Below are 17959 nucleotides of genomic sequence, written 5' to 3'. Positions count from 1 at the left end.
TCTGATACGTCAGTGCTCTAACATTGCTTTAAGAGTGCATGAATGAACAAAGTGTTTGAATGAACGAAGATTAAAATCTGCTAACGTCCCAGCTTATGATCAGTTATTCACGTTAAAGCACATTATTTAGTGAAACTACAGTGAAAATAATAGGAAATGTATCTACTGTATCTATGAGAGTAAAGAATGTGAGCCAGGCATGTTACAGCAGCTTAATGGGTTGAAACTACATGTAGGATTTGAATAAGTTTAATAAAGATGTAGAGGGAGAAACCCATTGGATTTATTGTCCAAAAAGGTACAATAATAAAGTGTATCGATTGCAAAGAGTAGCTTAGTCGAAGTGAGATAATATCTGTACATTACATTTCTGAGATATGTTTTGAATTAATTTTGAAGAATATTGCCTCTCCTAGCATAGCATTATCTACAAGTTTTATTTCAAATGTATTCACAGAGGCAGGGTTGCCTGTCTATAAATGATGACTTTATCCTATTTGTATTTTGTATGTATGGTTTCCAATGCAGTGGTTAACTCTCCTTTGCTGATTTTATATATATATATATATATATATATATATATATATATTTCTTACAACTTTTGTAAAAAAAAAGTTGTACAGAAGAAGTGAGCAACATCAGTAAATGCAAATAGCCTAATATAAACCAAGGTAGCTGTTAGAACAGGTGAGGGTTTGGGTGACAAGAGGACATGAAGTTTCTTTCAGTATGACTATCATGCACATTTACAGCTCCTTGCATGTTGTATGAGGGAAATCATTTTTTGAGATTATTTCTAAATCAATTTTTTTTGTTGTTGTCTTCCCTCAGCCTGAGAACATCATGTTGTCAGATAAGCGGGCCCCCAATCCTAATATTAAAATCATTGATTTTGGCATGGCCCACTGCTTTCTACAAGGAGAGGAGTATAGGTGCATGGGCGGCACCCCTCAGTATATTGGTAAGTGGTAAAGTCCGGTACTAATTGTGCTTAATCGAGTAAACATCATATAAAATAATAAGTGTGGGGTTTTTCAGGTCTGGTAGTCTCCTTGGAGATGAGTGAAAGTTCCAGAAGTCACATGGTCAGGGTGAGAGTTGAGTGGACAGAAACAGGAAGAGAAAAATGGGTCAGGCTTTCCAGTTACATCTCAGATAGAGATGCACATAGGCACGAGCAAACAGTGTTCATCTGTGGAGAAAAAGAATCTAGTAGTATATAGGATATAGAAGCTATATTGATAGGGATGGATGGATGGATGGATCGGTGGATGGATAGATAGATATCTTTGCTGGTAGAAAGCTGTTACATGATCTAAGTTCAGAATAAAAAGGAACCTCTGCTGTCTTTTCTTTATTCATTATCCAGAGCTGAAGGTTAAACAGAGGTGACGTGATGTGAAACAGTACGAGCTGGAATATTAATCAGCATGATAAGGTTGTTGTTGTAGCTGAGTGTGGAGTCTGTCACTGAGTGTGTTGGTTTAAGGCAGTTGGACCATGATATTTGGTTAAAAATTGAAGAACAAGCCATCATATTAGGCCATTATTACAGTGCATCTGGAAAGTATTCACAGTGCTTCACTTTTTCCACATTTTGTTATGTAACAGCCTTATTCCAGGATTAAATTAATTATTTTTCTCAAAATTCTACAAACAATACCCCATAATGACAACGTGAAAGAAGTTTGTTTGAAATCTTTGCAAATTTATTAAAAATAAAATACAAAAAAGCACATGTACATAAGTATTCACAGCCTTTGCCATGACACACAAAATTGAGCTCAGGTGCATCCTGTTTCCACTGATCATCCTTGAGATGTTTCTACAACTTGATTGGAGTCCACCTATGGTAAATTCAGTTTATTGGACATGATTTGCAAAGGCACACACCTGTCTATATAAGGTCCCACAGGTAACAATGCATGTCAGAGCACAAACCAAGCCATGAAGTCCAAGGAATTGTCTGCAGACCTCCGAGACAGGATTGTATCGAGGCACAGATCTGGGGAAGGGTACAGAAACGTTTCTGCACCACTGAAGGTCCCAATGAGCACAGTTGCCTCCATCATCCGTAAAGGGAAGAAGTTTGGAACCACCAGGACTCTTCCTAGAGCTGGCCGCCTGGCCAAACTGAGCGGTGGAGAAGGGCCTTAGTCAGGGAGGTGACCAAAAACTTGAGGAGAACCTTCCAGAAGAACAACCATCTCTGCAGCACTCCACCAATCAGGCCTGTATGGTAGAGTGGCCAGATGGAAGCCACTCCTCAGAAAAAGGCACATGACAGCCTGCCTGGAGTTTGCCAAAAGGCACCTGAAGGACTCTCAGACCATGATGAAACAAAGATTGAACTCTTTGGCCTGAATGGCAAGCATCATGTCTGGAGGAAACCAGGCACCACTCATCACCTGGCCAATACCATCCCTACATTGAAGCATGGGGGTGGCAGCATCATGCTGTGGGGATGTTTTTCAGTGGCAGGAACTGGGAGACTAGTCAGGATTGAGGGAAAGATGAATGCAGCAATGTACAGAGACATCCTTGATGAAAACCTGCTCCAGAGCGCTCTGGACCTCAGACTGGGGCGAAGGTTCATCTTCCAACAGGACAACGGCCCTAAGCACACAGCCAAGATAACAAAGGAGTGGCTACAGGACAACTCCGTGAATGTCCCTGAGTGGCCCAGCCAGAGCCCAGACTTGAACCCGATTGAACATCTCTGGAGAGATCTGAAAATGGCTGTGCACTGACGCTCCCCATCCAACCTGATGGAGCTTGAGAGGTCCTGCAAAGAAGAATGGGAGAAACTGCCCAAAAATAGGTGTGCCATGCTTGTAGCATCATACTCAAAAAGACTTGAGGCTGTAATTGGTGCCAAAGGTGCTTCAACAAAGTATTTAGCAAAGGTTGTGAATACTTATGTACGTGTTTTTTTTTGTTTTTTATTTTTAATAAATTTGCAAAGATTTCAAACAAATTTCTTTAACGTTGTCATTATGGGGTATTGTTTGTAGAATTTTGAGGAAAATAATGAATTTAAACTATTTTGGAATAAGGCTGTAACATAACAAAATGTGGAAAAAGTGAAGCGCTGTGAATACTTTCCGGATGCACTGTATACAAGGCTAATAATTCAGGCATTTTTTTTTTTTTTTTACAAATATAGTTATAGAGCTGTATGTTGGAGTTGTTGAGTACGACTGATTTAAATTTGTGGTAGAATTTCATTTTATACAAATAAATGGTACATTTCATTTTGTTCCTTTTTTTTTTTACTCCTTTCAGCACCTGAGATCATCAACAACGAATGTCTGAGCACAGCAGCAGATATGTGGTATGTACATGTACATACATGCACAGTGACAAATACACACACACACACACACACACACACAAAGTGTCAAAGTGCTACAGAGTACATTTTTGACAAGTTGGAACCTGACCACTTCGGCACAAAACTTTGCTTATAGATCCTCACACTTCATATGCAGTTAAGAGCAGTTATGGTCTTTTGGAAAATAACTCAGCTGCTTATTTCTCAGCACCACACACACATGTATGATGAGAAACAGCAGAGCTACATGTTCACAGTTTCATTTGCAAAGGGAAGTTGAAGTCAAAACCCTGCATTTGGTTATAATGGTATGCAGAAACTGTCAGCAACCTGCATTTGAATTGTACTGAACATGGTTCACTTCTTTAATGCTGTTTCTATTTAACTGTCATACCTGTTTTCGAAACCGGGGTGTGAGAAGTGAAAGAATGTTCTTCCGTGTGTTTCTTTTCCTCAGGAGTATTGGTGTCATCACCTACATTCTGTAAGTACTTATTTTTCCCATCTGAGTCATGCTTTGGAAAAAACCCACAGGCCAACTTTTATGAAAAGCGACACTTCTGAAAAGCTTTTTCAGCATGATAACTGTTGAGCTGAATGCAGTTTGAGCGAGCATGGTCATTAAAATGAGTGAATCTTGTGCACGGGAGTTTGAGAGAGAAAGAGAGAGAGAGCACTTCGTTTCAGTGAGCAATGAGCACTTCTCTTATACAGCGCTAAATAAAATGTTTGATGATGCCCCAATTGCTTAATACTAAGTAGTACTCATTTCAGTATCGGTATCTGTGCTGATGAGTAACAAAAAACCTGTACTCTTACTCAGTCCTAAAAAATAGTAGGAAAAATCAGTCAAACAGTCCAAAAGTCCAAATGTTCCATAGTGGACAGGAATATTATTGGCATGGTAGACTCACTGTAGACTATTCAGGCAAAGTCACACCATAGGTTAAAAAACAGGAGCAAAAATGGTCAAGCAAATTCTTTAAGTGATCATACACAGGGAAGGTATGTTCAGTAAACAGTGGCAAGACTTCGCAAGGTGTCCTGTTAAACAGGCAGATTAATGCTGCATTCAAGGTGTCATTGCAACTGTAATTTCCTGCCTAAAAGCCACTGAAAATGCCGCTCAACTTGAAATTTCAACTCGTCAACTTGGGTCAAACCCTCAACTACCAGCTCCTTCCCCATTTACAGTACTTCCCCTTCACACTGAAGAGTGCTGAGTCTCCTGTCTTTACTGAGTTTATAGCAGTATTGGCTTTAGTTAATATACTGACATATAACCCCAATTCCAAAAAAATTGGGTCGCTGTGTAAAATGTAAATAAAAACAGAATGCAATGATTTGCAAATCTCATAAACCCGTATGTTATTCACAATAGAACATAGAAAACATATCAAATGTTTAAACTGAGGAAATGTACCATTTTAATGAAAAAATAAGTTCATTTTGAATTTGATGGCCGCAGCACGTCTCAAAAAAGTTGGGACGGGGCAACTAAAGGCTAGAAAAGTAAGTGTTACTAAAAAGAAACAGCTGGAGGAACATTTTGCAACTAATTAGGTTAATCATGTTACTGACCTGTTGCCAATTAACCTCCAGCTGTTTCTTTTTATGTTTCCAGCCTTTTGTTGCCCCCGTCTCAAAGTTTTTGAGACGTGTTGCGGCCATCAAATTCAAAATTACTTTTTCTTTCTTAAAATGGTACATTTCCTCAGTTGAAACATTTGATATGTTTTCTATGTTCTATTGTGTTTATGAGATTTGCAAATCATTGCATTCTGTTTTTATTTACATTTTACCCAGCATCCCAACTTTTTTGGAATTAGGATTGTAGTAGTTGGTTAACTCGAAAACACTGACCATACTAATCACTGTTTTTAGAAGATAATCATCAGCATTAGAGTTCTTACTAATGTTAGTCAGATAGATTGTTGCTAAGCTACTCGCCATTGTCCACCACTGTTGCTGTGCTGCAATTTCAGTCCAAAATGCTGCATGAACGTTTAAAGTTTATTATAGTAGAACAGTACCAGTAATCACTCAGGCCTGTAACTGTAAAAGTCAGAGGTGGGAAATGATGTTAGTACAATCTGCAACTTGCAACCACGTACAAGGCACCACTGGTACAGCATACCTAGAGAAAAAATGCTGTGAATTTCAAACAGGTCTGCAGATAGTTCAGAGCTCTAAGGAAGGTGACCTCTTGTGGTTGGTGGGAGACGTGCAGGTAGCCACTATTACAATTGCAGGGTGGCTTGAAAAACCCCTCACATAGTCAAATATAGACACTTTCTACTAGATTTCTGCATGTTTTCCTGAACTGAAATGTGTCTCTTTACCTCTGAGAGTGAAAAGGGCTGTATCGTTGTCTGTTCACTCGACCGATCTCTGTTCTCTTGACTTATAATAATAATAACTTTCATTATTAATGTCTTTTTTAGGTTATTTAGTACAAAGTGGAGCATTGCAGACAACTTGCTGTTCCGATACTTTCGGGGTTTTTTTGTATGTTCTCTTAAACGAGACATTTTAAAGTATATAATTGACAGAAAAGCTTGATTTTGGTCAGAACTACAGCCATAGCAACTTCTGATGGGTTTTTCTGAGCCACCTCACAACTTTCACTGTGTTTATAGCAGTTCATAGCATATTTTTTATATATATATATATATATATATTAGTACAGTATTTAAATAATAATAATAATAATAACAACAGGACTGAACTTTTTTCCTCAGTGTCACGATATGGAGGCTGAGTTGGATGCAAGTGCAGGTTTTCAGTTTTAATGAATACCAAACAAAACACAAAACAAGCATTACGAACAGACAGCAAAACACTTAAGCAAGAATCAAACATTTACAAAGAGCATGAACACAAAGGCAGAAACGACAGCGATGAAAGACAAACGCAAGACAAGGAGTGCAGTGCAAACTGTGGCTATATAAACATAAGTGCTGGTGCAGGTGGTCATGTGACCGTGATGCAGTGAGGTGCAGTGGCTGCTGGGAACTGTAGTCCAGAGTTCCTTCTCTGATATACATGACACTCAGTAGTCGCGTCTATCCCATGTTACTCCAGCCTGTATGGAAATCTTGTCAAATGACAACAATATTTCTAAATATGGATTCAGACATATTGCAGTATAGCATATAACTGATTCATGATGGATGCCTGTTTCCAGATGGATGGAGGAATTTTTTCAGAGGTTAAGGAAATGAGTTTAAGTAGCAGTTTAAATAACAGTTTAAAGCATGATATTACAAAAATGTAATGAGTTTTTTTTTTTAAAGCAATATATGTTTGTGTGTTTCCTTTTCTTTAAAGATGTGCATGCTCGATATTTCTCTCTGAGATTAAAGTAACATTTGACCCTTTCAGGCTGAGCGGTCTTTCTCCGTTCCAAGGCGACACAAATGAAGAGACGCTGAGGAACATTGTGGAGTTGAAGTACCAGTTTGAACCGCACTACTTCAGCCAAACCAGCTCTATGGCCAAAGATTTTATCCAGAAGCTACTAGTCAAAGAGCAAAGGTAACACATTTTGTACACAGTCTATAAGAATATACTGCACATCAGAGGCCTAGAAAGAACTCTTATTGTAAATATGTGTGTGCTTGCATGCTGTTGTAAGCTTATCGGCTCACGTGGCTGATGACGTGTTCAGAATATTACGTGAGCTGCATTTTATCCTTCACGTCTTCCCTTAAGGAACTGTTCACCTAAATCTCCCTCTGTACAATATTGATAAAAATATGTTCCTGATGCTTATGATACACATAATCATCTCCTTTTTGGATCAGTCATATGTTATTTCAGTAATGCTTTACAGTAAGGTTCTCTTATGAAGAGAGAGGCCAGAAGAGGCCGTACGTTCATTACTGCATCGTTGTTGATTATCTTTCATGTCTTTTTATTTTGCTTTTGTGTGGGTGTGTGATTGTAATGCAGTGAGAGGATGACTGCTGAGGAATGTCTGATTCACCCCTGGATTAAAGTAAGCTTCGCCCCTCCTCACAAACCACTTTTAAATGTAACTGAGGAAACTGTCAGCAGGTACATGAGATGTAGTGTTTGAATATGTTTTTTGTTGTAGCCTCTCACTAGGACACAGATAGCGAAGAGAAATCGCTCTTCCATCAACATGAAGAACTTTAGGATGTTCAACGCTAAGAGAAAGTGGAAGGTGGGTCATGTTTGCTCTCGGCTCTGAATCACCACACACTGAATACACCACTGCTACTTACGCAAACATCACCTGCCAAAGGTGTGCACACAAATTTTGTTTAAAGACTTCGGATAGGTAAAGCTGTCTGCTTGCTCTGGTTCGGTTTCATTCAGTGGATTTGCACTCCTGTACACACATAAAACCATATATGCAGGATGACTTGAGCTTTTTCTCATGCCATTAGTTGTTAACCTCTACATTCTAAGAATTACAAACGCACACACACACACAAAATCACTGTATAGTGATATGATAAAATATCATATTGTATTTTGTATATTTATTTCTCTATATGCAGTTATATTTTTAGAACAGACCTGTTATGAGGAGATTCGTCTGCATGTATAACCAGCTAAACTGTCGTGTTTTAATTACTTTTCTTGGCCGAATGATTTGATCTACAAACGATTTGTTACTAAGTAATATAACTAAGTAATATTGAGTGGAATAACTAGATATACACTCACTGAGCACTTTATCAAGAACACCTGTACACCTACTCATTCAATTATCTAATCAACCAATTACGTGGCAGCAGTGCACGTTGGTTTGAGTATTTCTATAACTGCTGATCTCCTGGGATTTTCACACACAACAGTCTCTAGAGTTTACTCAGAATGGTGCAATAAAAAAACCCAGTACGCGGCAGTTCTGTAAGCGGAAACGTCTTGTTGGTGAGAGAGGTCAAGGGAAAATGCCCAGACTGGTTCGAGCTGACAGAAAGGCTACAGTAACACAGATAATCACTCTGTACAATTGTGGTGAGCAGAAAAGAATCTCAGAACGCACAACACGTTGAACGTTGAGGCGGATGGGCTGCAACAGGAGAAGACTGCATCAGGTTCTGTCAGCCAAGAACAGAAACTGGACAGGTGAAGACTGGAAAAACATAGCCTGGTCTAAAGAATCTGGATTTCCACCGAGGCACACAGATGGTAGGGTCAGAATTTGGCACCAACGGGATGAATCCATGGACCCAACCTGCCTTGTGTCAACAGTCCAGGCTGGTGGAGGTGGTGTAATGGTGTGAGGAATGTTTTCTTGGCACACTTTGGGCCCGTTACTTTCAATCAATCATCGCTTGAATTCCGCAGCCTATTTGAGTATTGTTGCTGATCATTTGCATCCCTTCATGGCTACAATTTACCCATCTTCTAATGGCTACTTCCAGCATGATAATACACCATATCACAAAGCAAAAATCGTCTCCAGTTGGTTTCATAAACATGACAGTGAGTTCAGTGTTATTCAGTGGCCTTCCCAGTCACCGGATCTGAATCCAATGGAACATCTTTGGGATGTGGTAGAAAGTTCACCTGATAAATCTGCAGGAATTGCCTGATGCAGTCATGTCAACATGGACCAGAATCTCAAAGGAATGTTTCCAATATCTTGTGGAATCCATCCATGAAGAATTGAGGCTGTTTATTTTTACCCAGTATTAGTACAGTGTTCATAATAACATGCTCAGTGAATCTAGTGCCACAGTACATTTATCCATTTATCATTTACATATATATTTGTGCATTTATGACATTTTAATTCAGATATTTATACTCAGTCACACTGATATGCCATCATACTTCTAGTATGTACCATACTTTTCAGTCCAAATCTAACTACACTTGCCATGGGCTCCTCAGTGAGTGATGACTCACATGCTGTATCAGCTCATCTGTGGCCTACAGAGACATCTACTGCTTATATGTAGGAGTGCAACATCAGTCCTAATGTAAACATTGCTCAGTAAGAGCTATGAACTATAAAACAGTTAGTTCAACATACTGTAGATGATTTATGGCAGTGGTTCTCGAAGTCGGGTCTAGAGACCCACATATTGTAGGTCCATGAGGCACAGCCAGGATGTCCGTGATTATTTATTTTGTTTTAAGTCAGTGGAAATCACAACCCACAAGTATGAAAGTTATTATATTTAGGGGTCCAAGCACCAAAGTCAGCTCAGGTCTAATGTATTCTATGTATGGAAGATTCTATGGCTCCAAAAATATATTATTTGACAAATGTAAATAATATGTACTGAGAGGGTTAGTGGAATTTATTTTGCTGCCTTTCTGTCTGAGCTAATAAACCACCCTGAATAAACAAAATAATAAAAACATACAGTTTGCTCAAACAAGATGATAGCTATGTACAGTGCCTAAGTATTCACCCTTCTTGAACTTTTTCGTATTTTGTAACGTTACAACCTGAAATTGAAATATAATTAATTGGGGTTTGCTGAAACTACCAACAGGATTTCATACGTTTTTGTGGCGTTCATATGTTTTTTTTTGTTTGTTTGTTTTTTTGCAATAGTGGCTTTTTCTAGATATGGTTGTCTCATGAACAACATCCCTTTCCCTCCTTCCCCAGTTACCTTTGACCTCTTGGTTGCTTCTTTAACTAACGCTGTCCTTACTCTGGCTTTGACCTTTGATGGCTCTAGGTCACGGTTGTGCTAGATTAAATGCTTAAGAGTAAAACAAGGCACTGGAGCTGACTTGTGATATCACTGAAGTGTATGTTGGGATGGGAATGCAGTTATATGAAGGTGTGGTTTTGTTCAGAATTCTGTAAGAAGTGAGGTGTGGATCTATTAGTCTACTGAAGTGTGTGCTGGAATGAAATGAAATTGACGTTCCATACTCTGTCCTGTTTATGTTTACATGTATGTAATTGTGAGTATTTTATTTGTAGATGTCCTATAACATGGTGTCAGCCTGCAATCGCCTGTGCAAGCTCAAGCTGAATTGTAAGACCAATGCCTTGGAAAAACAAGACCTGGTAAGATGTTAACACAAGCGATGTTAGCCATCTATAATAGCCAGAGGTGGGAAATAATAAAGTACATAGACTTTTTAGCTGTTTGTGTGTGTACAGTACATGCAAGCACAGTGTATTGCATCAGAAACAGATAATGAGCTTTGTCATTCAAGATTGAACTTTAAATATAAAAACAAGGCATGAATATAAAACATACTTTATATAAAACACGTCTTATTTAATTAGTTGATGTTTTCCGGCTTACCACGAGAAATCTAAATCAGCGTTCGATTTGATGCACGGACGTCTTTCTTACTTGTGATTCTTCTTCTGTAGTTGTGTACATTTACTTGAGTAAATTATTTAATGTTGCCGAGTTTTTGAGTAAGGAATACCGCCTCTGAAAATAGCATTAATTACTGATTTAACGCCTTGAAAGTAACTCATCAGGTTTCTATTTGTGTCTTATGTCTCTGTTTTTTCTTATTGTTTAGAGATCTTGTGAGAGCGACCAGGAAGACACCGAGACAAAAACCGCCTCTCTCTTACGTCGCCGACTCAGCAACAGTTCCTAGAGGAGGGACGCGGCAGTGAAATCATCTGCAGAGCATTAAGGAAAGCAGGTGGATGGTTTCTTGGTAAAGACCTATACCGAGAAACATAAAGCTTTGCGGGCCAAAGAAATTTTGCTACTCATCTTGTACCCGCAATGTTTCCTACTGCAGCAGGAAACGATAGTGGGCCAAATCCACAGCATTCTGTAAACTAATATGCAAGTTTATTCCCAGACACATACCTCTATGATTGCATCATCTAAATGATGATGATTCAGCTTGATGTCCTCACAGAGGTTACAGCCCCAAAAAACCTGAGCTGTGCTCCAGAACTTTTAATACGCCCTTCCAAACCTTCCATTGCCTGCTTCCCTTGGGAAACAGCATCTTAAGTGCCATTACATGAAGTTTGTTCGATGACCCCTTGGCGAGAAGAAGTCAATATCATTGTAGACTTTAAGAGTACGTTTTTGTGAACTGATGCAATTTTCCGTTTCAAACACAGCAAATGAAGGTGTTTTTAAACTTTAAACAACAGCACAAAATATTTAATACACCAAAACATTAAGCATTTGCTCTTATGGTTTACACAGACTCCATGTAAATATGCCCAATTAACAATAGCACAATAGTTAGCTAGCCTTTTGTACATAGCTTAAAGGAAATATATACGTCGACTACAACAAAATCACTTCAAATGCATTGTGGCTGCCAAAACTGGTTGCACTCATATCGAACATTTTGCTCTCACTCCTCTCTCCGGGCTGGAAGTGTCCACTTGTGTGACGTTTCCAAGTCCTGAGTAAAGTCAACAACGGTATTTTGAGAGCTGAGTCAGATTTAATATGAACATCCTGGAATTGTTTAGATACTGGTATTTGTGCTAATGAAGCATCAAGCTGGGATATATCAAAGGGATTTGGGAACATTTACTTGATGATAAAAGGCCTTCAGGAACGGGCAGACTCTTAAGTTGTGTGCCTTAACTGACATAAAATATAACCACTGATTTCTGGCTTGTGAATCTTTTACTGATATCACACCTAAAATCGTAGACTTGTTCACACACATTTAATGGGATGCGTGTTTGGTACAAAGCCAAGTTCCAGCTGAGGAGTATCACACTGTGTGTTTATGCATTCTTATCGTGACTGTTAAATGGGTCAGTTGTGGAATGCTGTAACTGATCATTTTTTGGTGCCAAGACTACTAGGAGTTGGAAAAAGAGTCCAATGAGAAAGTGATGTAACTGAGGGTCATGTTGTACATTTAAGTATTGTACGTTAAATATTTTTCCTCTCTATCGCCATCTCTGTTTGAAACATAAAATTGCAAGTTACTTACGGAGTTATTTTGTACGTGCGTTGTGCTTCGGCATTGCTCCTCTGAGCGGATGAATCCGATGGTTTGAGTTATTCGTATGTGTTGTATATTAGCTCCAGTACTTTTCAACGGAGGTGGTGGTGGATATGGTTTTCTTGGAGTAGAATTGAGTTCCCCTCTCTCTCTTTGCTAGCAGAAAACAAGTGCAATTTACCACATTGACCATAGCGAAACAAATAAACAAACAAAAATAAACATAGGAAACATGATACCTAGCCGATTTCAAGGACTGAGCCACTGAAATGTCTTACCTCTTCAACAGAAAAGTCTTCAGTCTTCAATCCCTTCAGAGTTGTCACCACCTCTCAAAAGCCATGCTGCTATTTATTCTCGTTTTAGCACGGGCTTTGTCGCTTTCCCTTTTTGACTGCAGGCTCTCCGCAGTTCAGAGGTTTCTTGATTTTGACAGCAGCTGATTCTCCCAGATGCTGACGGTGATTGCTGTTTAGAACAATCCAGATTAAAAGCAGCTGTCTAGATGACAAGTTTAAATTGTTGTAAGAATAAGCTACAAACACTCCACCATCCTCAGCCCCCACACACGCGATATAGTAGTCGGCTTTTCTTCTTTGTGTTTACGGACGTGACATAAACACGCAAAGACGAATGACGTCAAACTGACGTTTCCCGAGAAATACGACCCGACCGCTCAAATTATAAATCATTATTTTAAGCTTACCGTTGCAAATCGGGGTATGGTAAGGAGACAGTTTTGAACTTTATTTTTTAATGTACTGGCTCAATAGATTGATTATAGATCAATTATCATTTTCAGCCAAAAAAAAGTTAGATACTGCAGCTTTAAGGCAAGAATCGAACCTAAAGGAAATAGCGTGACATAAAGGGTGCCGTTTCAGAGTATGACAAACCAATATCACTGTTTTCAGTATATCACCAACAACAATGTTACTATTACACAGAATAGATCTGATTTTTTTTTTTTGTATAATCAATACATTGTATGATACAGTACATACACACCAGGCTCTTTGTTCTACTTGCATAGATTCCAGACTACCAGGGAAGTAGTGGATATTCCCATGTGCTTGTTTCCTTGTTAAGTTCAAAGAGCAAAGCCACTTTGTGGATTCAGAGACGTTCTGTATAATCCTTTAAGCCTTTTGTTTCTTGCTAACTTCATTATTGGTAAATCTGCATTATCAAAGGAATGTGCATTGAAACATATCTTGGATGATTATAATTCTAGTGTTTGATTTAGTACTCTTAGAACAGACATGTGGACTATTCATAAAGTATGTATGTATTGTGTATTGTTGAGCTTTTCTAACTTCAGACTAGTATGGCAAACTCCTTGATTTGCTAGACTCTGATGGTTAATCAAATGGATCAATGTCCAAATTAGTTGGAACTGGATCATCTTTGATAAGCATTTACAGAACCTTGCCCAAATAGCAGCATAGTAACGGCAATAGTAATGCATTAAGCGTCCAGGCAATCCGTATATTGATGCCTATTCATTATCATTCCTCTGATGCTGTATGTTCACAGCAGGGAGTGAAGCAAACAGCAAACACTGTTGCTGAGCCTTCTAGGAAAATAAAGGTAAGCTCCTTTGCTGCATGTTTGCAGCAGAAACCAAAAAAGGTTCAGCTATTCATCAGTGCGCAGGAGCCAAATGCAAACGCTATTACCAACAAGATGACAGTGTAATGAACTTGGTACAGCTGCCTTCCATACAGAGACAGACCCTGATGTTCTATCAGTGGCATTAGGTTCACCATTGTTTTGATCATAATGGTGAAAAGCTCAGTGTAACAGGTTGGTCCAAAATATGTAATTACGTCGAGATCTGACCCTTTAACGGGACAAATCCTGCCAGCACAACAGTGTCAACAGACCTGCCATCCATCTGTATATGCTCTTCCAGACAAGGCCTGTGTCCATGAGTTCTCAAATGCTGTGTAGCCAGCCAATTGTGTGCTTTGTGGAACGCCATCATAGGCCTCTGCTGTCTAAAGACAGGTTAGTAACTGAGTGCTCTATCAAGACCTGTTATGAACCCTCTTTGTGACCTTGATACATTAGTTCTGGTGGGAAGAAGTAGAAGGTGTCATTTTGTCAATGTATATTTGGTCAATGTAAAAATGGTTTAGTGACTAAGTGGAGAATGTAGCAGTGTCCTTAGCACAGGGTCATGATCATGAACTTTGTGATTTGTACTCGACAAGGAAATGGGCACACAGGAATATCCACTAGTTCTGAAGGAAACTGCTCTGGCGGTCCACACAGTTGTAGAACCACAGTGCAGAATCTTACACCGCGAAGAAGAAGCCATTTTTCAAAAACTCAACGCAACATACAATAATAGTTTGCCTGATGTTAGGCTACCATGTTTTAATAATCCTGTGCTATACTGTATTTTGCAATATTTCATTTACACCACATTAAATGTAGAATTAGACTTCTTTCTATAGGTGTACCACACCCATACTTGGTATGAAAGTTCACCTTAATCATTAGTGAATAATGAAACACTAACATTTTTCATCACAAAATTAATACTGATGGTCACCATCAGTATTAATATATAACACTGTTGTATAAGACATCTTTTCACAACTGTGAAACAACCATGTCATACTGAAATGCTATGAAGAAATTTCAGATCAGGCACAGTGGGTAAGTCCCAGAGCTATAAAATGTATTTTTTTTATGGATGGCCATGGATGGATTTACGCACTTATTAAATTTAAACTTAAATGTTTACTGTTTAACAATCACAAATGCTATTACACCATTGAATAGATTTGCTAAATAGGTGTCTGTATCACAGGATGTAATTTAATAGAAAAAAAAAAGTCTTCCATTATATTCAGGACCACTTCTGCTTAAAAATATATGGTTATTTTTGCACGGTTTTTCAGCATATTATTTTCCTAATATATATGTTCTGGCTATATAATGGAATATGTTATTGTAAGTCATCTCACTGGTGTAGGGTTGAATTCATGTAAAATTATCATTATAAAGTACTATTAATATATTGTCAACGTTTATTTTTTAATAATGCATCAGTGACACTGGAGCTGTAATTTAAAGCAGTTATACTTACCATTATTTTCTTTAACAGTATTGAACTGTGCAACTTGAGTGTATTGTGTACTTTTGTTTTTATATGCTTATTTTTATTTTTATTCTTAACTTTGTATCCTTTTGAGGATGCAATTACGTGCATGCGTATTTTCTTACTGTAAAATGTTGTACTTAATGTCAGACTTGTATCGTTTGACACTGTGTAATATTAATAAAATACTGCCTGTGATATCAACTTTCCCAAATCTCCATCGCGTCACTTGCCGCAAAATATACACACAGATACATACAAATAAAATGATACAAGTCCGTCCATGACTATGTTTTAGTACATTTAGTAACATAGCAATCATAATTCTATGCATGCATGCATATCGTACATTACACAGATAATTTCAAACTCATTTATTATGCACATACTTTGTATTAACTTGTTTTAAAGAGACTAAAATGAATGAATGTGAGATCTACCTAGTAATAGAAAAAAAATCTGTTTGTAGCAGGGGTGTAGTTTCCAGGGGGACAGGGGGAGAAGTAACACTTGTACTGTCGTAATTGAACATCTTTAATGGATATACTTTGTGACATGTTAAACTCTCACAGTAAATGATGTGTAGAAGTTTTAATCAGTGACAGTGTGCATTCACTTGGACTGTTATTATGCCCTGAGTAATTTGTTTTAATGAAACAATCATCTAATCCAAAAAAATTAAAAATGCTTGTGGATGATAGCTAGCTAGCTAGATAAATAGAGAGAAAGAGCGAGTGAGAGAGAGAGAGAAAGATAGATAGATAGAACAATAGACATTATCTATCTAATTGAAAATATCTGAAAGCATCCCCATTCACACTTCAACGCCACCTACCCCCCTCCCCCCTTTGTGCCATATTGTTTTGAAAATGTTTCCATACTGATTTCCAAAAATACATTTACTGCGTGTAATAAACTTACACACTAAACCATCTCAAGTTATGCAGAAATGCACTATGGCAATAGCATAAATAAGAAGAATGTCCTATGTAGCAAAAACAGAAAAACAGGGATAATCCTACATTGTTGGACAGGCAAGGTAGTCCTGACAATGTAATTAAGCAATCACACAAGCAATAGTGCAGTTACACTCAATGTCAGCAAGGGTGTGATTTGGCCGAGCGCTCAGGGGTTCCTGCACAACTGCGAGTGCAATACCACTTTTACACAACGGTTCTATAAACAAGAAATTAATATCGAGTAAGTGACATTTCGGACACAATATGGCCAAATGTTCTGTTTATGTTTGCTTCGCGAACATAAATAGATCCATAACACGCTACACTCACTTGTAGCATGTCGGGTAACTGGCTAGCTAGCTCATATTGATTTGTACATTCCCGTTAAAAGGTTCTTCCAGTGAAATGGGCATCCCTTCATCTTTCATCAAAAACATTCAATGTCAAAATGTATATTTCTGAAAATAATCACTTGCAATGTCCACTGATGATGTCACTAAAACTATTGTAGTAACTGCTTCAAACTAGGAAATTGAATTTTACGTGGCGAACCCATGTGCGGAGTGATACACAGTGAAATGTCCCAGTGCGGTTATCCTAAGCATAAGCACTCTTGGAATGCAGCTCAATCAATCAAATTAGTGGAGCGGAACTAAGTGTTGCAGAACGTGCTTTTTATATAATCTGTGGGTTGTTTGTTTTTGTTTCTTTGTTTCTTTCTAAAGTTTAGGTTAGTGTGAGGTTTAGGATACAGTGTAGAAAATTCTTACTATGTACAGTATAACTACAAACATACAATATATACATTCAGATTTTAAATTTTTGTTCCACATTCAAATTCAAATATTTTACTTAAAAAGACTGTCAGCATAACAGTTGTATTCTGAAGTCATAAAATATTTCATTTGTCCTCTGTGTAATGACCCAACTGAGAACAAACCCAACTTTAACCCAACTATTGGCAGGTGTAATTTGGTAATGAAAATATGTGTATTACGGTTCATTTATCAAAGTATTAATAGCCTACTGTATGCCTTTATCTAATGCTGAGAGAACTCCCTGCTGAAAAAACAACAGAAACACTCATAGAATTTGTAATGGTTTTAATGATTATAATGGTAATTGTATTGGTTTTAATGGAAACTGTAATGGTCCTTGTGGGTCTCTACTGGTAATCTGTTGTCTTCTATTGGTGGCATGTCATGTCTAGTGGATCTCATTAAGGACTAATAATGGTAATGGTTTTAATGGTTAGCCAATGGTTTGTAATGGTATTTGTAGTGGAAACCATTAGAATTTCTGCGATGGTTACTATTGATTTTTTTTCCAGCAGGGTTGTGAGCAACTTTGTTTTGATTTGAAGACTACTGGGGACAAGAAGTATGGGACAAGAAGCTAGGGTCAAATATAAGTTTCCATTTTAACCAGCCTTTAAATCCTCAGCAGCTTTCTGAACTTCACGGAATGATCCAGAAACAATACAGAGATTCATAAAAGACATCACCTGCAGAACACTGTAAATTCAAATTTGTTAAGTGATGTCTGATCAGTGCTGCTAACGCCTCACCTTCAGCTCACCTATAACATGACAAGGGGCGTGGTTTCTACTTCAAAGTAAAAAAGACATCTTTCACAGCATCCTGTAACCCA

At 38.1% G+C, this 17959-nt stretch overlaps 1 protein-coding gene across 1 annotated transcript in view; it reads left to right on the top strand.

The window, feature by feature from the left end:
- Positions 1-12858, top strand: part of si:dkey-240h12.4 (death-associated protein kinase 2) — a 32787-nt gene extending 19929 nt beyond the window's left edge. Inside the window, exons 5-12 of the mRNA XM_053638131.1 lie at positions 832-961; positions 3286-3334; positions 3792-3818; positions 6719-6871; positions 7289-7334; positions 7434-7523; positions 10263-10349; positions 10823-12858. Coding sequence (XP_053494106.1) covers positions 832-961; positions 3286-3334; positions 3792-3818; positions 6719-6871; positions 7289-7334; positions 7434-7523; positions 10263-10349; positions 10823-10903 — 663 coding nt within the window. The 3' untranslated portion in view covers positions 10904-12858. The remainder of the gene's footprint in view (positions 1-831; positions 962-3285; positions 3335-3791; positions 3819-6718; positions 6872-7288; positions 7335-7433; positions 7524-10262; positions 10350-10822) is intronic.
- Positions 12859-17959: the final 5101 nt, after the last annotated feature.

The sequence above is a fragment of the Ictalurus furcatus genome, chromosome 12, assembly GCF_023375685.1.
Source record: "Ictalurus furcatus strain D&B chromosome 12, Billie_1.0, whole genome shotgun sequence".
Classification (NCBI taxonomy): domain Eukaryota; kingdom Metazoa; phylum Chordata; class Actinopteri; order Siluriformes; family Ictaluridae; genus Ictalurus; species Ictalurus furcatus.
Note: the sequence above shows the minus strand (reverse complement) of the source record. Positions and strands in the feature narration are given on the sequence as shown.